The sequence below is a fragment of the Eulemur rufifrons genome, chromosome 1, assembly GCF_041146395.1.
Source record: "Eulemur rufifrons isolate Redbay chromosome 1, OSU_ERuf_1, whole genome shotgun sequence".
NCBI lineage: Eukaryota > Metazoa > Chordata > Mammalia > Primates > Lemuridae > Eulemur > Eulemur rufifrons.
In genome coordinates this window covers 62,744,225-62,769,832 of record NC_090983.1, presented here as the reverse complement: position 1 = coordinate 62,769,832, position 25,608 = coordinate 62,744,225, and the positions used below count along the sequence as shown (strand labels likewise).

At 34.8% G+C, this 25,608-nt stretch overlaps 1 protein-coding gene across 1 annotated transcript in view; it reads right to left on the bottom strand.

The window, feature by feature from the left end:
- KCNH7 (potassium voltage-gated channel subfamily H member 7) overlaps window positions 1-25,608 on the bottom strand; it is a 472,286-nt gene that overhangs the window by 51,174 nt on the left and 395,504 nt on the right. Inside the window, exons 8-9 of the mRNA XM_069472001.1 lie at window positions 21,404-21,803; window positions 9,086-9,285 (exon numbers count right to left, since the gene is read on the bottom strand). Of these exons, the coding sequence (XP_069328102.1) occupies window positions 9,086-9,285; window positions 21,404-21,803 (600 nt within the window). The remainder of the gene's footprint in view (window positions 1-9,085; window positions 9,286-21,403; window positions 21,804-25,608) is intronic.

The window sequence follows — 25,608 nt, the reverse complement described above, 5'->3', positions numbered from 1 at the left end:
TTCATTGAAGAAAAAACCCAAATGACACTCTATGTGTGAATGAAAAGGATCCTTAAATTCAAAAGTTGCTAAGAAAATGTCATTAGAGTAACAAAAAACTCCCACATATCCATTATACTGGCCAAAATTAAATAGAACCATAACACCCACTGCTAGTAAAGGGAAGGGAATGAAGTAACAACGTTGTTGGTAGAAATGTAAATTATTAAACAATTTTTGGAATGTAATTGTAAAATAGCTATTAAAATTTAAAGTACACACAATCTTTAACTCAGAAATCTCTTATCTGGAAATTTATCCATAAAAATAAAAGTATCAGTAACAGAAGTATATGTAAGGAGATTTATTGCAGTATTGTTTGAAGTGGCATGAAATTAGAAACAAAATGAAAGCCCATTAATAAGAGAATAGCCTATTATCATAAATATAGTAGGTAGTTATTAATATATACTATTATACATGGTATAATGAGAGTATATAAAATAACTTATTAATACTATAGCATGTTATATGCCATTAAAAGGAATGAATTAGAGTTGTGTCAGCCAACTTGGAAGTATTTTCACAAGATATTAAGTGAGAAACATCTATTGTATACAATTTAATATTATTTTTACAAATTAAATTTTGCAGCTATATGTGTATGGGGTGTATATTTGTGTATGTGTGTATGCATACATACAAATGTACGTATAATTACGTTAGCATAGAGAAAGCTGTGGCAGTTTATACACATGGGTAACAGACAATGGGACGAGTAAAGTACTGCTGTGAGGGGGAGAGAGTGGGAATGGAGAAGTAAATTGAAGCATAAAAATCTTAAAAATGTTGCACTAAAAAAGCCCCTGTCATAAAAAGTGCAGATACTATGATTTTATTTAGGCCATAGTTGTGCCTGTGAGAAAGAAAAGAAACTTTTTATCTGAATATGTGCCACTTTAATTTATCAGAAAGGCAATGAAAGGGGAGAGCAGTCACAGCTCGATCCCTTACCCTCCAGCTAAATAATTCTTCCTAGATAGACTCTAGACTGGCACCACCAATAGTTGTAAATTAACCTGACAATGCCATACACTGGATGCTGTAACTCATGCCCTATAGTTCAACAATGTATAGCTAATCACTGTTATTTCTGTAAACCTCTCCTCACTCTTTTTTAAAAAAAAATTATAGAGACTGTCCTGTGTTCTCTGGTGCACTTCCCAGTGTTTCCACGGCTACAGTCCTCAACCTTGTCCCAGTAAACTCCCTGTAGCAATCTTGCCTCCGTCTCTTTCTTTAGGTTGACATATCTATGATATGTGCACCATTAGAGAGGATGGTTCCCAACTGAAAAATATTCTTGCCAGGCTATGACAACTCTGTAAAGTGAGAAAAAATATGTGATACTCAATGAGTATGGTTACCAAGACGTTATTGTATCTGAGGGTTATTTCTGAGTGAAAAGACGTAAGGTAATTTTTAATTCCTTTTAAAGAAATTTTTACATACTGCTTGATAATTTACAATGATTCTATAATTTAAATCTGAAAAGGTTAGGTCCTTCAACTTGCCTTCAGTGATTGGTCAAGTCATCTTTTTTCCTCTTTAAGAATTGCCAGTATAAATGACATAATCTCATGGGAACTATTATGTTTAATAAGAAATATTTTAAGAAATATTTATAGGTCTCAATTCTGTGTGTCTTAATGGGTGAGAATGAAAGAAAAGGGAATAAAGCAAGGTACTGACTTAAAATTCCATTTAATGTTATTCTCATGTTTAGAAATGATAGGATACAAATGATCTGTAACCATGATCCTTTTCTCACTGGGTATGGGGGAAGGCATCCCCTGCTTTTTTTCCCCTTGATTCTATTATTCACACACCTCCTATCTGCCTTAATTCCAAGAATGTCTCCATCTCTGCTTACTTTACTCTAGGCCACCCTATATGCTTTTCCTTTTAGCAGTCCTGCTTGTAAAATTTTGCCACATGTAGCAGTTTTTCTGGCACTGTACTCCCCTTCGTTCTTCAGATACCTAGTCAAAGGGAATTGCTTTATTATAATACTGTGATCTCAGCGCTGGTATTACCTGTTGTTAAATATTAAGAATAGCTTACAGATAAAGCAGATAAAATTAGAGTCTGGGCTAAAGCCCCAATCTTGGAAAACACTGCTACGACCACATTTTCCTAGCATCCACATCTTGAAACTTACAATACAGAACTACATAATGGCTGGAGATTTACCTTTATGATCCAAATGAAATACTTGTACCTATGTGGAGTGAGCCTGGCTTACCTTTCCATTATGGTAGTTGTTCCTAACCACAGCCATGTTTTAGTTCTGTGTGGGTGGCAGAGCATATTGATCTAAGATTAACAGTAGAGAGGGCAGAATGAACTACAGCATATATGGAAATGATTTAGCATAGCTCTGGAGTATTAAAAATATACATCCTAAGAGGTGATGGACCCCTCTGTATGGAAGGTTCTTATCAAATGGTCCCTAGGCGAGTGTGGAGTTCTGCTGAGGGTGGCTTACCTGGCCAATAGGAGCCCAGGATACAAAGTAAAAGAGATTCTTTAGGTATATCTGGCATGGAAGATATAATGATTACTTATTTTTCCATCCACACTCATCCACATGGATAACCAATTAAAATATATCTAAATTTCTTGAACTATTGCTGCTTTAAGGCTATATGATATTTTGGGTTGGATGAACTACTTCTGCTTATTTTCACCTTTAAAAAACAAAGGTTAAGAAATCTGACATATTGGGTGGAACATTTGCACATCCATTTTTAATATAAATTCTCTGCCCATTGGTTATGTTTTCCACTGAAGAAAATATGGGACTTTTATTTTGGGGGAAATTGTGGATGGTTTGATTTCATTACATTCAAGCAATTTCGAGTTACTCCAGTATTTGAATTAAGAAGGACTTAAAATCGTATTTCCAAAGAATATTTTATAACTAAGCTTTGGTGATCTCTATTTTTTATTATTGGCTTAACCTGTGTTGATTATGAAGTGACCTGAACTGAATCGAGTTAGAATTATTCCTGTGCTTCTACCACTCCATAGAAAGTATTTTGAAACACATCAGACCCTTCAGCATGAGAAATTGCACTCTAGAGTGCTGTTCAAATAGGAACATCATTTTAACGAGTTAAAAAACAATTTGAGACGTGATTTCCCCCTTCCTACTACTGCAAGAGAAACATTATTAATAAGTGGAGAAACTGAAGCATAGAAGTGTGTTCACCACCTCAGCGTGGTGTTTCTGAGGCCTGTTTGTCTTATGCAGGGCCCCAGGGCATGCTGTCATTATTTCTCTTGGTTCTGAAAGGGCTTTAAGTCAGATCCCACCATTGAAGAACTCACTTTGCATAGAAGCAGCATGATGCCAGCTGTAAATAAGTCCTTCTTGATGATGGTTGGAGACCAGGATGAAGTGACCATCATCACTTGTGAAAGGATGAGCACGTACCATTTCTGACCTGAAAATACCAGATGCCTCTCTTAAGCTTGATATTGTTCATGTCAGGGGACGTCAGATGGTATTTATTGTTCTCTGTGGTATTTTGGAGAAATTCAGGGTAAGTAGACTTAGGAAGGGCAGGTGAATTTTGCCCTTTCTTAAGTACCTATTGCTCAGGGACTGGCTACAGTAGGTGATCATGACAAGTCTCTGTGTTAGTAGACTTCTTGCCAGTACGAAATTTTGCTACCTACCCAGTTTCTGCAGAGCCAGGCAATTCCTGTCAACTTATCAACATGCAGATGAAAACATCCTTTCAAGTGCATGGTGCAAAACTGTTATTTTAATTCAACTCCTAAATGGTAGCTAGGTATTTATTTACAGAAAACCAAAATGTTTCACCAGTCCTCTGGGTCATTATCATTTAAATGCAGGGTTTTTCCAATATCCATGCCCCTTTTAAATGTGTGGAGGATTAGCCAGATAGGAGAGCACTGTATTTCTAAGACTTTTGATATAGCTTCTGTGACATGCTGATTGGTCAAGGTTTTTCACTGACCATATTTATCAACTTCAGTAGATGAAGGATCATTAGGAAACAGTAAAGGGATTAAAAACAATATGGTGAAGTCAAGTCATGCTATTTTGTAAATTTTACTTTTATATTTCTGATGGAGTTTATTGTCACAGGATTGTTTTTATCTGAGTTGCTGAATTGAACATAACTCAAAGTGCTCACCGTTATATTTTACTATGATGTATTAAAATACTTCATGATCTGAATATGAAAGTCCGGCGCAGATGAAGTTATTTAAGTAAGCGTAGAGAATGGGCATAACAAAGTGTTTGATGGGGTAGAGTTAGACTGTGGATGCAGAGACAAGGTTGGTGTTAGTAGAAGCTATTCTGACAGGTAACAGAGAAATTAGAAAGAGTTGTGAAAGTGAAGGAAGTTAAATTTTCATTAAGATACTCCTTAGCACATCAGGCCCAAGAAATAATAATTTCTATTAAATAGTGTACTGTTCTTTCTTAGAAATTTTTTTTAGAGATGGTGTCTCGCTTTGTTGCCCAGGGTAGAGTGCAGTGGTGTGGTCATAGCTCACGGTAACCTCAAACTCTGGGGCTCAAGTGATCCTCCCACCTCAGCCTCCTGAGAAGCTGGGACTACAGCACATGCCACCATGTCTGGCTAATTAAAAAAATTTTGTTTTAGAGACGAGGTCTTGCTATGTTGCCTAGGCTGATCTTGAACTCCTGGCCTCAAGTGATCCTCCCACCTAAGCCTCCCAAGTAGTTGGGCTTGCAGGCTACCATTCTTTATTATTCTCTTTTCCAGTTTGATTTTGTTCATGGGTCCACTACAAGAGCATGCTGTGTCACTCAGAATCTCACTGTGATTCTAAGTATTTTTAGCCTACCAAGCTGACTCTTGATTGAAATGTCCAAGAATTCTCTTCCTCTTGGGCTCCACTCCTATTCTATACCTCCTCCTTTCTCAAGAATTAATCTAGTCCCTGCTCTACCTGGAGACTGGACCATGTAGTGCAGGTGCTGTCTAGTTTTCTCCTTGACCGCACAAAGCCAATGCCTTCACCCTTTCTCTTTTCTTTCCTGCCTGTCTTTAAGGAAAACTTACTTATCCACCCTGCTGAAGAATGAATACCTCTTCGAAGGCTTTTATGTCAGCTACTTTCTATGTTTATCTCTCTAAATTTCCTCTGTTAATGCCCTAGGCTAAAAAAATACTCCATGGTTCCCTTTTCTTCCTAAATTAGTGTCTGGATTATCTGTCTAATTCTCCTGTGTATGTCCCTCTGCTCTCATTCTTATCTTGACCTGAAATGGTTTCCTTTGGTTCTCTGCCATCAACAATTCTACCAGCCACCCAGTCCAGTGGTTTTTGAATAACAGTCCATGCAAAAGCAGATGTTCCGTAAAGAAGGCTCAGAGGTCCATCACTGGGGGTGACGAGGTGGGCAGCAGATAGCTTAGAATTTCCATCCTCGAGTAGAAAATCTCCCATAATAATTATTTTACACATTTAGCATATTTGAATTGTGGTAATTTGAAAATATTGGAAAATGACAAGTTTAATTAAATTGTAGCGAGGTTAAGTGACTTGTCCAAGATAAGCATCAGATTGACAGCCAGTTCTTGGGTCTTCTGAATCCCTATTGTGCATTTTTTTCCTATGATTCAGGCATTACTTAGTGGAGTTGGGGGCTGGCATTTTTAAGCAAGAAATACATCTCCATTAAATGTTCATACAGAATTTTCTTCCATGCCAGTATAATATGAAAACATGGAGTGATTTCTGTCCTAAATGGTTTATTTCCCTCCATCCAGAATGATCTGTGGACCATTGTTATCAGGGCCCTTCTTCATTCAAGCCAGGCTCTTATGTGCCTCTTATGTGAGGCCACTTGATTATTCTACGCTGAGATGGAAAATGATTCTCATCACCTTGGTAGTACTGTAACTAACAGCGTTAGTTAACCTTGGCAAGTTTCAGACCAGGTCAGAGGGTGGTTTTTTTTTTTTTTGGAGAAATTCATTAAGATGCTGAGAGTGCTAATCTGAGTCCTCACTCCTACCTAGTCAAACTTTTGAGGTAGAAGGGAAGCAATTTTCCAGAATTAACCTGTGCAAATCTTTAGATAATTTTTACTATTTCTAAGTTTGAAATCACTCTCAACAGAACGTGTTCCTTTCACTAGTTTCTATATCCTGGTTCTTTTCCTTTTGTACTCAGAGCCATTTGGTTCAGTTGAAAGGGAGTCCATAATTGTTCCCAGAATGCTTTAAATTCTGGAATATTCTGGCAATAGCTTTTTCACAAAATGCAAAAGACGTAGGAAATAAGGAATATGGCCATACTTTTTAGGTCACGTCTTTCTTGCTTTTTGTGATCTATCAAATGTTTTGGGGCATAAAAAATAATTTTAGGTCAATCAATACAGTGTGATTGAAAATCTTGTACTTCATTTGGATAAGGTTGAACAGTAAAAATGACCTGAAATGTTTCATGAGAAATTATATTTAAGGTTATACTTAAATGAAATAATATGGAATGCTGATGCAAAATATAACAGTTTGATGTACTTTTATGTATCACAATACATAAATTTAAATAATTTTAAACATTAATAAATTCCAATTTAATTGACAATAACTGATAAGACACAGGGATTTTAACAATGTGGTTTTCGAGGTAAAAATCCACTTTTATTTTTTTTTAACCTCTCAATAGTCTAAGAGTACAATTTCTTTTCTCTAATGAACTGTATTCTGTATATGGTGCTCAATAAGTAAGCATCTTCCATTTGCTGAGTTTTCAGAGTTATCTCGCACTTCAATTTTTTTTACTCACTTTGCAGTCACAAAATGAGAAATGTAGACAAACAACGTCGTGCAAAGTCAAGCTCTCAAAACCACATGCAAGACTGAGCGGCACATGGTTTAGAGCTCACACACTCCAGGATCGTGTCATACAGGCATGCAGATGAGAGGAAAGGAAAGCACCTACATCATGAAAATGGAAAATGATGAAAAAGAATGACATTTTCTTTATGACAATTATCTAATGCAAACCGTATACCCATAACCTTTACCAGAGTTGGGAGAGGGACAGAGAAGTGAATTTTTGCGGGAAGTGGGAAACTGTATATAAATATTTTCAGAGGTCAAGTTGTTGTTAAAATTAAGGATTTCTATTCTCTACTTGGCCTCTTCCAGGTTATCTTCCCCAGTTTGTTGCTTTGTATCTCCTCTGCTACGTCATGCAAAAAAGATCAAAACTAACATTGGAAATCATTTAACAAGCTCTAAACCTGACAGATAACAAGGGTGTTCTCAACAATTTACACGAGAATTAAATTGGATATAAATACCTCCTGTTCTTACCGGTGGGTGTTGTGATTCCATTTATTAAGGTGTGAAGCAGACAGGAAAGAGATAAATCTTTCATAAGTACATTGTAAATAGGCAAGTGGTATATAAACCAAATTCAAAGGTAATAGAGTCAAACAATGAAAGGTAAATAGTTGTCACAAAATAGACTTTATCACAAAAAATGGTCACAAAACTAGAGTTATATGGAGAGGGGAGGTAAAATTATTGTTTTACTACTGGTATTGAAATAATCTGGCAGTATGGAACAACAAAATTGAGTGACACATGTTTTGATTAAAAATTCTTGACTCTGCTTCAGCCAACCCATGAGTATTCCCCAATACTTCTTGAACACTGATACCCTTGTTAAACAATAATAGTGTTGGAAATGTATAAAAGTGATCAATATGTAGGTGCTCTTTCTTGTGACATTAAAGTGTTCCCTTGGGGAGATCAATTTATCAAATGAATTTTTTCACAAGGAATTTTAGGATGATTTGAAATCACTCATGGAGTTTAGCTACAGTTTTATATGACATGTACTAATTAGATAATTAGCTCTTCAAATTAAAATTTTTATAAGGCATGCCCTTACTTCTCAGTCAAATAAATCACACGCAGCTATGATAAACTTATCTGCATATAAATATGTCTTTCAAATTGAGTAATACTGCAATGCTTTCTGCATCATTAGTGCTAATTTTGAAACTTGCTTTCTGTTAGAATATTACTGATAAAACAAAAAATATCAATCTATTATAAATTATATAGGCTGACTTACATAAAAATTGTTTATGCAATTGACATAATTAAATGTGAGTGATTTTATGTATTAAAGATTTCTTAGAAACAGCGTCCTTGCTCAGTGGAGTAGTCATGTAGGATGGCACCATATTTTTAATCTTTTTTCTGTTGCTCTATGATATGTCATGAAATTTGGATTTGTTGTATAATTTATTTAACAATCAGTCTCTGTAGCCAAGTGAAAGAAGTGGGAAATTCTAATAATCAAAAATTTGGGCTCCTTGGACCACATTAGTGTTATTATTGTGTTGATTTTTGAGCAATGATATAAAAGGGGAGGTTATGACAAGTGATTTTTGGTGTCAAATTTGCTTAAAAGGAATCCATATTTCCTCCTTGAAAGGAAAAATGCATTAAACCTGGTACAGTAAAAGGGCACATAGTAAATTGTTTAAAATATAAAAAGTAAGTTCTTAAAAGCAGTGTGAATCTTCCTATCATAAAATGCTTATGACATGTATAAGCTCCATAACCTCTCCTACAAATTTTCAGTTTCCCATTTTTTAAAGTGTGTTAACCTTGGATCTCTGTTTGGGGGCATCATAGTTGTTACTGTTCACTTGCCAAATCTTATTGCACGTGGGTCCAACTATTCTTTCGGGTGCCGGCAACTAGACCATGCAGTGGAAGCCCAAGTCCCAGCTAAAGCAGTGCTCTCTCTAACCAGAAGTGGGAACTCTACCACACACAGTTATATCAGTTTGCATCATGTTATAATGCCTTTGCCACACAGGATAACTAGATATAGCACCATGCAATGCCATGAATTGAGAATGAGAGACTATCTCCAGGGGAGAAAATACACATCTGAGAGAAGAAAACAAAAGCAAGGGGTTCAAAGCTGGCGAGACTGGCTTTTTCATTTTGGCTATAGCTGTAATGCCTGTGGTGCTTCTGTTTTGGAAAACAAATACATACCATGTTCATGTCAATGCCATTGGTGTAAGTCCACGCATGTTGGAAGTACTCTTCGAGACGTTGCCTCAGAGGGTTGGGGATTTGGTGAAAGCGAATGAACTCTTTTACTCGCAGCATCTGCATGTGGTACCTGGCAGTTCCCGAGTACAGTCTTTGGATAATTGCAGATACATTCCCAAAAATGCTTGCATACATTAGTGCTGGATTGGATAAAAAAAAAAGTTATGGGGGGACACTGTACGTGGGCATATTATATATTGTCAGAATAGCAAGCAAGATTTTGATTATCTCAGCCAATTGTGAGGATTAACCACCGGCTCACAGGGAAGACAGAAGTTAAACAAATAATGCTTTAAGATTTAAAATTTAGACAGGAAAGGGAAGTTATTCAAATGCATTATGGATTCTAAATTAAAGTAAAAATTAGATCGTTTATAATATCAGCTTGTGACTGAGAGCATTGACTGGAGACAAAAGCGCATTTGGAATAAACTATTTCATTTGTCATAAGAAGGCATGTCATAAACATGCTTTCTCAAAAAAAAACTCACTTTAAAACCACTTTTTGAGTTGGAATTTAAATATTAATTTTTAAATTTTGACTTATCTCTGTCTCTCAGTTTCAAATCTAACTTTGTAGTAGTAAAAATCTGTCATAAATTTTAAGATCATTTTTGAATACATTGGATTTGCTAAGAAAATAACTAGTTCTTTAAGAAACGCAGAATTTCCTTAGAGTGTTAATTAGTGTACAATTTTTTTTTTTTTTTGAGACAGAGTCCCTCTCTGTCGCCCCAGGTAGAGTGCAGTGGCATCATCATAGCTCACTGCAACCTGTAACTCCTGGGCTCAAGCGATCCTCTTACCTCAGCCTTCCCAGTAGCTGGGACTACCCGTGTGTGCCACAACACCCGGCTAATTTTTCTATTTTTATTAGAGACAGGGTCTTGCTCTTGCTGAGGATGGTCTCAAATTCCTGAGCTCAAGTGATCCTCCTGCCTCAGCCTCCCCGTGTGCTAGGATTATAGGCATGAGCCACCACATCCAGTCTTAGTATACAATTTTTAATCTATTCAGATTCATTTTAATAGTATCTTTGCATAAGAAACATATCACTAGCTTAGAAAATGCACATAGTTTTATTTGTTGGGGAGAAAAAATATATTTTCGTTCTTTCATCTATGGGTAAAAGCTGCTATGACATCCCTTGCTATATTATATATTCAGTACTAGGTAGAATATCCATATTAGTTCTTCTTCACTAAATCTTTATGACTTAGAATAAGCTCTTTAAACACTTTCTCTATTCTTTTTTTTTAAATTTTTTTTTTTTTTTTTGAGACAGAGTCTCGCTCTTTTGCCCTGGTTAGAGTGCCGTGGCGTCAGCTTAGCTCACAGCAACCTCAAACTCTGGGACTCAAGCAATCCTTCTGCCTCAGCCTCCCGAGTAGCTGGGACCACAGGCATGCACCACCATGCCCAGCTAATTTTTTCTATATGTTTTTAGTTGTCCACCTAATTTCTTTCTATATTTTTTAGTGGAGACGGAGTCTCCCTCTAGCTCAGTCTGGTCTCGAACTCCTGAGCTCAAACGATCCGCCAGACTCGGCCTCCTAGAGTGCTAGGATTACAGGCGTGAGCCACACCTCCCGGCCTCTATTCTTTTTTTTTTTTTTTTTAATTTGTATTCAGTTTTTAATAATTCTGAGAAATGCCATTCTCTGTACTGAAAGTCACATCATGACACATGGCCCCTATATTGATTTTGGGCATCTGTCAGAGACTGAGAGATGAGGTGATACGTAAAGCCCTGGAACAGCAATATACCAAGCAGGTGGGAAAAGCAACAACAATAACAAAAATGTTGAAGTGTTTGATTATATTATATACAATCAACACATGTGTTTTTTCCAAACACATTTTGCAAATAATTGCCTTCATAAACCATTTAATCATTTTAAAAGTCGGTTTTGGCCAGATTCAGGCTGTGTTTAAACTAATAATGTTTTCCCGGGCATTTGCTTTCTTTTCTATTTTATCGTGTTTGCTTATCTCATCATGCTTGGTTATCAGGGTCATTGTCTACTGTAGATGTCCAGGTAAGATCATGTCCCAGGGAAAGAAGTAGCCCCCTGTTTTTATCTATTTGAGGGGATGAAAGTTGGGGGGGTGTGATGTTTACTTTTGTGTCAACTTGACTGGGCCCCAGGGTGCCTGGGTATTTGGTACTACGTTACTTTGGGCGTGTCTGTGGATGAGATTAACATTTGCATCAGTAAGCAAGTAAAGCAGATTGTACTCCCTACTGTGGATGGACCATATCCCATCCATCGAAGGCCTGAATAGAGCAAAAAGGTGGAGTAAGGGAGAATTCGCTCTCACTGCCTGTCTTTGAGCTGGGACATCTCTGTTCTGCCTTTGGACTCAGGCTCATACTGAAATCGTACCATTGGCTTTCCTGAGTTTCCAGTTAGTTGACTACAGATTTTAAGACTTTTCAGCCTTCATAGCCATGTGAGCCACTTTCTTATAATAAATCTCTTTATATCTATATCTATGCCTATATCTATCTATCTATATCATCTATGTAAGTATGTATATATGTATCTATCTATCTATCTATCTAATCATCTATCCATCTATCTATTGGCCCTGATTCTCTGGACATCCAGACACATACAGGAGATTTGCAGTGAGGCTGGATTGGCCTGTGTAAGACACATTAATTCTCCACGAGGTAGACTGGCTGTTTAGGTTGTATCCCTCATGGGAAGAAAAGGCAGGCCTAAATTGTTCCTAATTTGAGTAAATGAATAATTCATTAAGTGAGAGTTAGCAATATTCACCAGAAACTGATTCCTGTGATCCAAGGAGTCATGTGAAAAATATCTTTTACCCATTCTAAATGTAGTGCTAGAAATACTTATGTGTGTTATGTTTCCAAAGTATCTATCAAGTGCTCAGCAAGTAGATTCAATCAGAGGGCACATAATCAGTGCTGATAATTTTACCTAAACCACATAATTACAAGAAGGGAAAAGGTCAGGAAAATAATGCTCATTTCATTTTTAATAAATACTGTGGTCTTATCTCTATATTTCCACCAAAATGAACTAAAAAGTTAGTTTAGGTCATAAACAGGCATTTCCCACTCACTGTTAAGATGGAAAAATCTAGATTATAAGTACATAGTTGACCACATGAATGACCAATTGAAATATTTCTCTTAGGAAATTTTATGTTTATGACTTTTAAAATTATAATAAAAATATTATTTTTTCTATTTTTTAAGGAAGCAAATGGAGCTAAATGTTATGAGCTAATGAGAAGAATAAAACAATTATATACTGTACACATTATTTAGTTAATGCACAACTGGCAATAATATCAATCAAAAGCAAGTTGACAGACTCTGCATATATAGGCATCTCTCCTCAACTCAATACTTTATGAGCTTTATATTAATAACATAGGGAGTTCTTATTCCATCAAAATGGTTTACTTTAGGTTAGGTATTATAGAAATAAAACAGGAATGTCTTAAAACTTCCTTCAGCATACCACACCCAAAATCTGATAGGCTAACCATACTAATAACTTTGGTTTGTTGGAAGGTATTAGCTGAAAGACGTTGATAGAACAAATACACTTGCTTTTCTATTACATAAAATTTTTAAAAAATAGTAAAAATAAATTTTATTGATGTATAATTTGAATATGATAAAATGCATCCAAGTGTACAGTTCAATTAGTTTTGACAAATGTATACGCCCCTGCAAACATGATCAAGATACAGAGCATTTCCATCACCCTAAAAGTTTCCTTGTGTCCCCCAACTGCCTGTGCCACTCACTTCAGACCTTAGATAAACCACTGAGCTCCTTTATGTCATTACAGATTAATCTGCATTTCCTAGGGTTTCATAGAAATGGAATCATAATGTACATATTCATTTGTGTCTGACTTCTTTTGCTCAGCATAATGTTTTTGGGAACCATTCTGTTGTGTGTATCAGTAATTTTTTTTTTAATTGCTGAATTGATTTGCATCATATGGCTATACCACAGTTTGTTTTTCTCTTCTCCTGTTGATGGAAACCTTGCTCTTTCTAGTTTTTGGCTATTATAAATAAAACTGCCATGAATATTTGTATACAAGTTTTTGTGTGGGCATATATTTTCATTTCCCTTTTAAACACCTAAGAGTGGAATTGCTGAGTTGGGTGGTATGTTTAACTTCATAAGAAACTGCCAAACTGTTTTCCAAAGTCATATCATTTTACATTCTCACCCGCAATGTATGAAAATACCAGTTGTTTCATATTCTCTCCAACATTTGATTTTGTCAGTCTTTAATTTTAACCATTATAGTGTGTATAATATCTCATTAGGGTTTTAATTTGCATTTGCCTGATGAATCATAACATCTTTTCATGTACAATGGCCATTCATTTATCTTCTTTTGTGAAGTGTCTGTTCAAATATTTTGCTCATTTTTAAATTGAGTTGTCTTCTTATTATGGAGTAGTAAGAATTAATGATATATTCTGGATGTAAGTCCTTTTTCAGATCTAAATATTGAGAATATTTTCTTCCATTTTATCATTTGCCCATTACTTTTCTTAACGGTGTTCTTTGGAGAGCAGAAGTTATTAATTTTAATGAAATCTAATTTATCAATTTTTATTTTTGGCTCAGGATTATTTTTAGTTTGTTTCAGTTTTGGGAATTTGTATCATTTAAAAAAATTGTCCATTTCATGTAATTGTAAAGTTCATTATTCTTCATAATGTTCTTTTATTATCCTTTTAATGTCCATAGGATTTGTAGCAATATCTTTTCTGTCATATAGGACATTGGTAAGTTATGTCATTTCTCTCTTTCTTTCAGTCTAGTTGGTGGCTTATCAATTTTATTGATCTCCTAAAGAGCCAGAATTTATTTCCATTAACTTCCTCTATTGTTTTCTATTTTATTTACTTCTGCTCTTATATCTATTATTTCTTTTCTTTTAGTTATATTAGGTTTAATTTCCTTGTTTTTTGACTAGCTTCTTAAAATAGAAGCTTAAATGTTTGATTTTAGATCTTACTAATTGTTTAATATAAACACTTAAAGCTATAAATGTCTCTCTAAAAATGCCTAAGGATGCCCACTACACATTTTGATGTATTTTATTTTCATTAAGTTAAAAATATTTCCTAATTTTCCATGTGATTTCTTCTTTGAACTATGAGTTATTTGGAAGTGTGTTAATTTCCAAATATTGGGAGACTTTTTAAAATATCTGTCAATCCTTCTTCTCTCCCCATTCTCTTCTACCTTCTTTTGTTACTGATTTCTGGTTTCTCTGTGATAAGGGAAATATTCTGTATGATTTTAATATTTTAAAATTTATTGAGACTTGTTTTGTGGCCCAGCATATGGTCTACCTTGGTGACTGTTTCATATACATTAGAAAAGAATGTGCAATTGTCAATATGTCAAGTTTAGCTTATAGCATTGTTCAAGTCTTCTATATCTCTATTGATATTTCTGTCTATTCTATAAAACACTGAGAGAGGAATGTTGAAATGCAAACTATAAATTGTGGATTTGTCTATTTCTCCTTTTAGTTATGTCAGTTTTTGTATCATATAAAGTTCTGTAATTGAGTGCATACACACTTAGGACTATTGTGTTTTTCTATTTTATCTCTGGTAATAGTTCCTGTCCTAAAGTCTACTTTGTCTGTAATTAATACTGCTCCTCAAATTTTCTCATGATTAGAGTTTGTGTGAACATTTTTTTTCTTGTCTTTTTCTTGTGTGTTTACATTTTAAGTTTATTTTCTTTAGATAGTATATGGCTGAGCCTTGCTTTTAAAAATACTGTTTGACAATATCTGCATGTCAATGAGAATGTTTAGATCATTATTATTATTTATTTAGGTCATTAAGTATGAAATGTCCAATTTTGAATCAAAAGTGTAGTTTATTATGTATCAAACAAGAAGCAGTACTATCAACATAGTTTTGCCATCTTAACAGTAGCTTGTTTATGCCAGCAGCAAAGAAGCCTGGAGAACAAGTGGTGATGAAATTGTAAAAGGCATTTTCCACAGCTTGTTGAGAATTGAATATTTTTCCTTGCAAGAAGTGGTCCAAAGCCTGGAAGAAGTGGTAGTTAGTTGGTGCAAGGTCTGGTGAATATGGTGGATGACAGTTTCTAAGTCCAGCTGCTGTAGTTTGAGCAGTGTGGTTTGTGTGACATGCGGTCAAGCATTGTTTTGCAAGAGGATTGGCCTGTCTCTATTGACCAGTCTCAGCTGCTTAATCGCAAGCATCCTTATCATTTTGTCCAATTGGTTGCAGTAGACATCCACTGTAATCAATTGACCACGTTTCATGAAGCTGTGGTAGATAATACCAGCACTGTACTACTAAAGAGACACCATTAGCTTTTTTGGATGACTATTCCATTTTGGATTGTGTTTCAGCACTTCCTCTTTATCCAACCATTGTGCCAAATGCTTGCGATTGTCAAAAAGTATTCATTTTTCATCATATGTAACAAATACAGTATAGAAATGGTTCAAGTTTATGTCATGACAGCAAAGAAAGGTAAGCTTGGAGATGATTTCTCTTCTGACGCTTGTTTAATTCATGTGGAATCCATCTATCCAGCTTCTTTACATTGCCCACTTGTTTCAAATGGTCCAGTATTGTTGGAATAGTGACATCAAACCTTACTGCTGATTCACACATAGGTTGAAATGGATTCGCTTCCACTACAGCTTTCAGTTCATCATTATCCACTTTGGTCTCAGGTCAATCATGTGGCTCAGTTTCAAGATTAAAATCACCGGAACAGAACTTCTTAAACCATTGACGTACTGTGTGTTCATTAGCCACATCCTTCCCAAACACTTCCTTGATATTTCGAGCTGTCTGCGCTGCATTGGTTTCACAACAGAACTCATATTCAAAAATAACATGAATTTTTGACTTATCCTTGGTTTAACGAAAATAGCTCTAAAAAAAATTTGAAAGATAATCACAAGCCAAAACATGCGTTTGAAAGACTAAGGATGTACCTTCACAATGAAAATAAAACAAGAAGTGTCAAAGTGAAATGTCAGAGATAAAAACTGTCAACATGAGTACTTAAGGAAATTGGACACTTCATACTTAATAACCTAGTACATTTAATGTAATTATAGATGTGGTTGGGTTTAAATCTACCATCTTGCTATTTATTTTCTATACGTTCTTTTTTCCCCTTATTTCCTCCTATCTTTTGGATTTATTATTTTTTATTTTTCTCTTTGTCTTCCCTAGTGGCTTCTTAGCTATACTTGTAGGAATTACAATATGCATTTTAATTTATCACTGTCTATCTTAAATAATATAATACCACTTCATGCATGATGAGGGAATCTTATAACAAAATACTTCCATTTCCCTCTCCCACTTTTCTGTGCTTTCATTATCATACTTCCTCCATCTACATATGGTATAAAACCTGCACATTAGTTGAAATTATTTTTGTTTTAAACATTCAAAAATATAAAAAATCAAAAATTTATTTTTTGAAGACATTTAAAAATAAAGAAAAAGTCTTTTAAATTTACTCACATATTTACCATTTCTCATTCTTCATTCCTTTGCATTGATCCAAATTTTCATCTGGCCTCATTTTCCTACTACCTGAATAACTTTATCATTTCTTGTATACTGCTTATGATGAATTAGGTCAGGTTTTGTCAGTATTGAAGGATAGTTTAATTAAACATAGATTTCTACATTGAAAGATTTTTTCTTTCAGCAATTTAAGAGTTTTGTTCTATTGTCTTCTGGCTTTCATTGTTTCTAATAAGAACTCTATCAACCTTATGTTTTTCTTTTGCACATAATGTGTCCTTTTTCCACTAGTGGTTTTTGAGACTTTATCATTAGTTTTCAGTAATTTGATTATGATGTGCCCTGGTGTGTTTTACTCATGTTTAACCTATTTGGAATTCACTGTACTTCTTGTATTTGTGGTTTATAGTTTTCATCAATTTTGGAAAATTTTCAGCCATTATTTTTCTGATTTTTCTTCCTGCTTGCCTCCACCAGTCTTTGGACTCCATATACATATGTGTTCAAGTGCTTGGTATTGTCCGTTAGTATCATCATCTCTGTCAATTCTGGTTCCATTGGTTTGGTTGTTCTCCTGCTTATGGGTCATATTTTCCTGTTTCTTACCGTATCTATTAATTCTTAATGGATATTGGGCATTTTACAGTTAACATTGTCCACTGCTATAATTTTTTTTTTTTGTCTTAAAAAAAATGTTAGATGTTGTTCTTATAGGCAGGTAAACCATTTGCAAATCAGCTTGTACCTTTTGAGGCTTGCTTTTAAGCTTTGTGAGGGGAAGATTAGTTCTAGTACTATATGGCACAATTTTTCTAAGATTTATTTCTAATGAATACTCTGAATGTCCAATAAGAACTTTCCACTCTGCTGGTTGGAATTTGAAAATCTCCCATTCCTGTGCGAGACCTGGAAATTGTTCAGGTTACAGGAGTTCTGGTATTTCTTTGCCAGGCCTTGAGGAGTTTCACTTCACCCATTTGTGACTTGCTTAGTTTTTATCAGTAGACTCAAAGGGATACCTCTGTCGGTTTCTGGAGCTTTTCTTTGCCAAAGCTGCCTCTTCTCTGTTGTCTGTCTTGAAAATTCCAGCACCTTAGCCTCTGTGACTGCTTTTTTTTTTTTTTTTTTTTTTAATTTGCTTAACTCAGCAAGGCTACTGTGGTCTGTGTAGGTTATTTTTTCCCTTCACTGGTCGCTGTGGTCCAGAAAGTGCCTCCAAGCAGAAAGCCAACAACAACATGGGGCCCATCTTTTTTTTTTTTTTTCCTGAGACAGGATCTCGCTCTGTCACCCTGGCTAGAGTGCAGTGGTGTCATCCTAGCTCACTGCAACCTCAAACTCCTAGGCTCAAGTGATCCTGCTGCTTCAGCCTCCTAAGTAGCTAGGACTACAGGCATGTGCCACTGCACTAGGCTAATTTTTCTATTTTTTTAGTAGGGACAGGGGTCTCGCTCTTGCTCAGCCCGGTCTTGAACTCTTGAGCTCAAGCAATCCTGCCTCGGCCTGTCAGAGTGCTAGGATTACAGGCACCACACCCCATCTTTTTGTTTTCCTTCTTTCAGGGATCAAGGCTCCCCTATTTATTTTCCAGTGTCTGAAAATAATTGCTTTATATATTTTGTTCCGTTTTCTGTTTGTTTTATTTGTTTTTAATAGAAGGAAGGTAAAGTTTTAGTAACTCCATCATGTCTGGAGGCAGAACTCCAGTAACTTTTTTTTATATGCCATAAAAATAAGGAATTCTCCCAAGATGTTTCTCAAGCAAGTCAGAAATGGAATACATTTGTCTTTGTTTTATTGGGTTCTGTGTTTTTTAAATTAAATATATACATTACATTTATACTGTTTGAATAAAGATATAGAATTATGTTTATATCAGAAAACATAGATATGAATATATGAGCATAACTTATGTTTATAATTATTTAATGACTGTATAACTTTCCCTTAGTTTTTCATTTTGAATTATGCACACTTTTGAAATGAATTCTCTAAAAATAAATAGATAAATAAAATTAAATCTCTGATCACTGTTCTCTGTACACAGTCAGCAGTACAAAAACTGTCTTTGTAAATTATAGCTTTAAAAATGTATCTATAGGCATTTGAGTTATTTGCATTTTGTTAGAGTATACTTTTTAAGGTTTTATTTTTAGTCTCCTTGAATTATATTGCAGTAAGATGGATGGATGTTTGATTGCCTTGTTTTCTACAACTTCACTTAAAATTTTTCTTTTAGAATAAAGATTAGATTTAAAGAAGCTCAAGGATGATGAGAAAGTTCAATCACTGTAGTTATAATTAGCATATGTATGATATTTTACATATTTTTAGCTGTTTTATTTTTAGATAGAAATCAGGCTACTCATAGGTCTGTGGTATATGTGCTTAGTTTATAAATACAGCAAACAGATAACCAAATCATTTTCTAATATAGTTGTCTCTACCTGGAAATATCATGCACATGTACCCCATATACATCAAATGGCTGAGCAAATTTCAGGGGCATTCTAATTATTGCTAAGTTTCAAGTCTCTATTTTACCCTTTTCCTTTATTTATGGCATAATAGATTATGATATGGTTCTCCAGGAATACCTATAAACTTTTTCCTGTGTGATATTAAGCTTTATATAATCCCATTTTGATTAAGACTTATAGAACCAAGTCTTTTATTCAAATAAATGATATTATGTGAAACGTAAGTATATCTTATTATACCCAATTTGACTAGTGTCTTTTCTTAAGAGATGAAATTCATCTGCAGAAAACATATATTCTTAAAGAATCAATAGAAATAGTCTAGCACTATATTTAAAAAAGAACCAAAGGAAGGAAGGAAGAAAACTGCCAGTAATTCCCTGATTTAGAGATTAGAGATTAGAGATTAGGTATAGAGCAAGTAAAGAACTGAGCTTTCTGGCCAGGTGCAGTGGCTCATGCCTATAATCCTAGCACTCTGGAAGGCCAAGGTGGGAGGGTCGCTGGAGACCAGGAGTTCGAGACCAGTCTGAGCAAGAGTGAGACCTTGTCTCTACAAAAAATAGAAAAATCAGCTGGTTATTGTGGTGTGCACCTGTAGTCCCAGCTACTTGGGAGGTTTAGGCAGGAGGATCGCTTGAGCCTAGGAATTTGAGGTTGCAGTGAGCTATGAAGATGCCACTGCACTCTAGCCAGGGTGACAGAATAAGACTCCATCTCACAAACAAACAAACAAAAAACAAAAACAAAAATAAAAAACAACCAGAACTAAGTTTTCTTCAATTTAAAATAATTCACAGGATAAATAGTACTATGTATTTCACTTAATCCTCACTAATGGTATGGATTACTATAGTCAATGGTGAACTGGCTAAACTTCAGTGCATTTTTAAAACTCTTTCTTAAAAATTCCAAGTTTCAAAATACAGGTTCTGTTTCTTAAAAAGGTAATCTTTTCCCTATATAATTGGTTAATTAAGAACATTTTTTTTCCCTTTTCCTTGCTTGCTACTATGCCACTAAAGTTGATGACCACTATAAGGTATTTACTAGTAGAGTAGTTGTAATCACAAAATGGTTGGGATTGTGTTTGCTCTGAGAGATTCAGTCTCTCTGGAATGCAATTTGTATTTTTTCTAGTAGGTTCCACTTTCATTTCCTTCTGGGTACAATACTACTTCTGTGTTAATAGTTAAGACTTGGACTGAATTAGTAGAATGTTAAGAATCATTTAAATATAATGTTATTTTTTAATGCAAGTGTTACTAAAATAAAAACACTAAAACATATATACATATGAAAAGTACGTTTTATATAAAGTAAACAACAAACTGGGTGAATCTATTTAAGTTTCATAAATAGGGCTCATTTAAGCACATTTCATTAGTCAATATGTTGACATTTAAAAATCAACTATCAAGCTTGATTTTCAACTTTCTATGCAACCTAAGGATAATATTCTTTTGGAAGCTTTAAAAATCCATCATGTTTTTGCCAATTGCTGCCTAGTATCAGTAAGGTTACCTTTAGTGTTTCCACAGTGTGATTTCTTAAAAAAAAAATTAACATTATAACATCTTTTAACACAGATTCTTTTTTTCATCCCAAAGAATATTCATTGTAAATGATGCTCATGACATTAGCCCATTGTAGGGTAAAGGGCAATCATTTAGGTCTTGGTATAATGTCATAGGAAAAGAAATTTTTAGTCAATGACAGGGAAGAACACATGTATATTATGTATAAGTATGTGTGTGCATTGTGTATATACACACATACATATAAAAGATTAGCTTATGTTATAACTGGCATGGTGATATATATGATATATATGTTTCTATTAATATCTCTATCTACCCATCTATATATCTATATCTATGGTATGTAATATAAGCTAATATTTCCCATTCTAATCTAGCCTCATCTTGAAATAGAAAATAACCACTGGTAATAAATTACAGATACTACTTTCCATTCTGGAATCCCAAGACCCAGTTACTCCAATTTTATGCCCATTGATTCCTAAGGTTTGAAAGAACTTTCAGTGTCTCCACTTCACAGACAGAATCAGGTTGGTAGAATATAGTACCCATACATGTAATCCCATCATTGCCACAGTTTTCTGTAATTTTTCTTTGCCTTACTCTGAATGTTTTAGAGATATTAATTTCATGGTATTATTTTATCATAATAGATAACAGAAGAGAAATCTACTTACAGCCAATCAACATGACACAAATTGAAAAGATTTTCTCCGAATTGGTGTTAGGAGACACATTCCCAAATCCTACACTGGTTAAGCTGCTGAAGGTGAAATAAAGTGCTGTAACGTATTTGTCTTTAATGGATGGTCCAGAGCTTGAGTCACTATCATTGTACCGTTTCCCAATTTGTTGTCCTAAGGAATCCAACCATCCGATTTTGTCAGTCAGATAAGGCCTTTCTACGTTCCCGATCGCATACCAAATGCAAGCCAGCCAGTGAGCAATCAGGGCAAATATGCACATTAAGAGCATTAGAACAGCAGCGCCATATTCTGAATATCGATCCAGCTTCCTGGCCACTCGCACAAGACGAAGGAGTCGGGCAGTCTTCAGAAGACCAATTAGTGTTGTTGTCTGTAGAAATAAATGTACATGGTCAGAAACTGCTGGTAAACAATTCAAAGTATGTTCACGTGAAGCAGGATAAAACAATATGGTAGCATTGAGGATAACTGTATATTTGAATTAAGTGTTAAAGTTAGTTCTTTTTTTTAAAAAAAAAATGTATGCCTGCTTTGGGAATTACTTTGAAAGTATATGGCATATTAATTCAGAGTCTTGGCATGCAAGACCCATGGGGCAGAGGATCGGTCTTGTTTTATGCTCAAAGTGCCTTGTCCATATCATGTACTCAGTAATTCATTCATTCACTAACAAACATTCCAATGTGGCACCGTTTGCCTACCAAGTGCTGCAACTGGGATTACAGTGTGGAACAAACACACAAGGTCACTTTTCTAACAGAGAATGACAGTTATTTAACAAAGTGTCTTCTCTGATGAAAAGAAAACAAGATCTGCTGTCTACTGGGGAAAGATAAATATTTTAAAAATAAATAATAAAATAATTTCAGAGAGAAAAGTGTGATGATGATTTTAAACAGAGTAATAACATGGTAGAGAATATTTGGAGCAGGGGTTAGAATAGGGATCACTTTAGAAAGGAAGGCCAAGAAAGGCCTTGCTAAGTAGCTGATATTTGAGTTGAGCAAAACCTAAATAATGACACAGAACCAGTCAAGCTGTTTCTTCCTATAACTGTGGGAACACTTATTGGATGATTGCATGCATGAATGAGGCACTATATTTAAATGCATCTCTTCTTTTTTTCTTGCAAAATGTGCTAAATTGATAAATTGTTTCTTGATGCCTCAATGATATAATTGCATTTTGCTTTTGGGTATGATATGTGTAACTAATTGCATGATTATTACTGACCAGGTATCTAATGATAGGATACTTCTATATAATAACAGGATACTTAACTGGTTGTTTGGACTTGAAATCTGATAAGTACAAATTACAAGTTCATTTCTTAGGTTTCCTAAATAATGTCAACCATAAGTACTATATAATTCACAGGGCATATAATTATTCCATAGTTACATGGTGTTTACCAATCAATTATTGAGTAATTTTATCTGTTCATTGTTGGTGTTTATTTCACAAAGTACATCCAACTGTGTTAAGAACATTTATATCTTAATTGAAGAAATAGCACATGGAATAACTATTACACTATATATTAATATTGACTTGATGAAAAAAGCACTAAATATATTAAAAAACTCTTTTCATTAAAATGTTATAATGAGTATCCTCTAGGTCCTTTTTTTTTCTTATGCTATAGTGGTCACAAGGGAAGCGAGACCCCTTAGCATCTCCTGAATTCTTTTCTGTTAGTACTGGACCCCTTTAGATGAGAGAGGAGCTTATGTAGAGATATACTTATCATAACTGGACTTCATCTTTCTTCATTTTGGAATGTGTAGAGAGGTGAGTCTTCTCTGTTTCCAAAGCTGAGTTATTATTTTTCAGAGTGCAATGAAGGAGATAGTGTTTGCTCTTCTTCACAGGTTTAAAAGTATTTCTCTTCTCAATGGATACATGGAGGATTTAAGTTAGCATTAGGTGGTTTCTTGGGAGAACAGCAAACTTTCCACTATTTGTATTATCAGTATTTTAGCTTAGCAGCTACGTGCTAGGACTTTGGAATAGACAACCTTATCTTTGAATTCTGCCTCCATACCAGTGCATCACCTTGGATGAGTTATTCATTTAATCTCAAGCTTCAGATTCTTCATCTGTAAATGGGGATAATAATGTTCACCTTACAGGGTTGTGGATAATAACCAATAAATGGTAGCTCTTCATGTTCCTATTTAAACATCCTTTACATTTTTGTTTCCACCACTAAGCAGGAACTTTATGTAGTGAAATGCATTACTGAGATACCTGAAATCACAAGTAGAAGTCTTTCAATGCTGGCCTTGCAGCACCCCTCAGGAAATGGCAGGAACTTTCAAAGCCAAGAACCTCATCTAGGTGCACTCACTGCTCAGACTCTGATAACAGGAGTCACCTGGGTTCAACATTTCACCACTTCTACATTCTAAGTTTCCTGTGTTTATTTTTCCTCCTAAGTCTGCTACCTGTTTACTTGTGCTGAGAAATCAGAAATATCTGAGGATTATTATTCAAATCTTGTTTTTGAAGCAAAATTTCTTTTTGAATGTCAAAATAAATGAAATACAATGAAAGTCTCCAGGAAGTTGATTAAATGAAGTGAAAAGCTTCAAAACAAATGTGCCGTTTTTATAACATGTTATAATAACAAATACTAATGACTGCTAGGTGTAAAGATGGTAGAGCAAAAATGATGTTATGACAAGAAAAGCAACTGCTGTGCATGTGACACCACTGTTTGCCCTCTTTCCAAAGAAATCTCTGATTTCTTCTGAGATTCTATCAAAATAAAAATCAAACCTATATGACAGTTCTCTAAGCAGATAAATCAATATAACTTACGTAACACACAAGTGACATCTTTTCTGAAAAATAAAGTTTACCCAACTAACATTATTCATACAAAATAATTGTAGAAGTAATGAGAGAGAGAGAAGGGGGCAAGAGAAAAGGGGGAGAAATGACTAAGCAATTGTATCTCTCAACTGCATGAGGATGAGTGAATATCGACTTTAACAGTCAAAGCCATTCTCTTGTGCTTCCCTAACAAGTACCCAAGAATAACTGCATATGCTAGTTTAGTAATACAACAAATGCTATGACCATATTTCTATTGTTATCAATTTGCTGCTAACATACCTGAGTATTCTTCGTTAGCTACAGCGTGTACAACATCTCTTGTAGATGATGTTTAGGATTGTTATAACTCTTATCTTCTTATTACTTAAATATCTCTTTAAAGAGTTAAGGTGTATTGCCCCAGATTACAGAATAGGGAGAAGTGATTGCACCAAAATTTGAGAGAGCATAGACTAAAGAATTACCTATCTTCTCTTCTTGATTTGTTAGGGACTTTTAGTCCCCTAGTTCAATGGGCTATATTTATATCACCTGCAAGTGAAAAATGGGACCAAGAACTAACTTATAATAACATGGTAACATCAGAATTTGACTGAGTAGAATTGTTTGGAGAATGCATTATAATCTTATAGCACATCTAATTTTATGTAATATCCAGACATATTATAGAAATCTTTTTTCAATTTTTGAAAATGTCATAAATAAAGCTATGCACAAACCTATTTATGACAATTGAGGGGAGGGGAGGGGATGGGTGCATACCTACATGATGAGTACGATGAGCACTGTCTAGGGAATGGACACACTTGAAGCTCAGACTCAGGGGGATGGGGAGGCATGGGCAATATATATAACCTGAACTTTTGTACCCCCATAATGAGCTGAATTAAAAAAAAATAGTAAAGAATTTTCTCTGAGATATTATTTCTTGAGCTTTTCCTGGTATTAGAAAACATACTGTGTTCTTGCTATTACCCTTGGTAGAAACTAAGAAAAGTAGAAAAGCTCACTAGATGGTAGAGTGTGATTATTGTTATAAAATATAGCACATAATGATAATAAACGAGATATAAAAAGAGGTAAATCATTTTGCAGTAGACTGAAGCAAGCCACTTTATTTTCTAGTCCTGTCTGTGAACTATAACAGAAGGGACATAATGGACTCCACAAGTTAAGTCTCCATCTCACCAGCCCCCATGCCACTCAGAACTCAACTCATTTATTGTGATTGAATGATATGTCAAACTCTTTTTGCCAAAATGTCACAGTAAAGAAAATCTATTTATTTAAGATTTTTATTTTTAATGTATCTTGTCAATATTGTTTTTTATGTC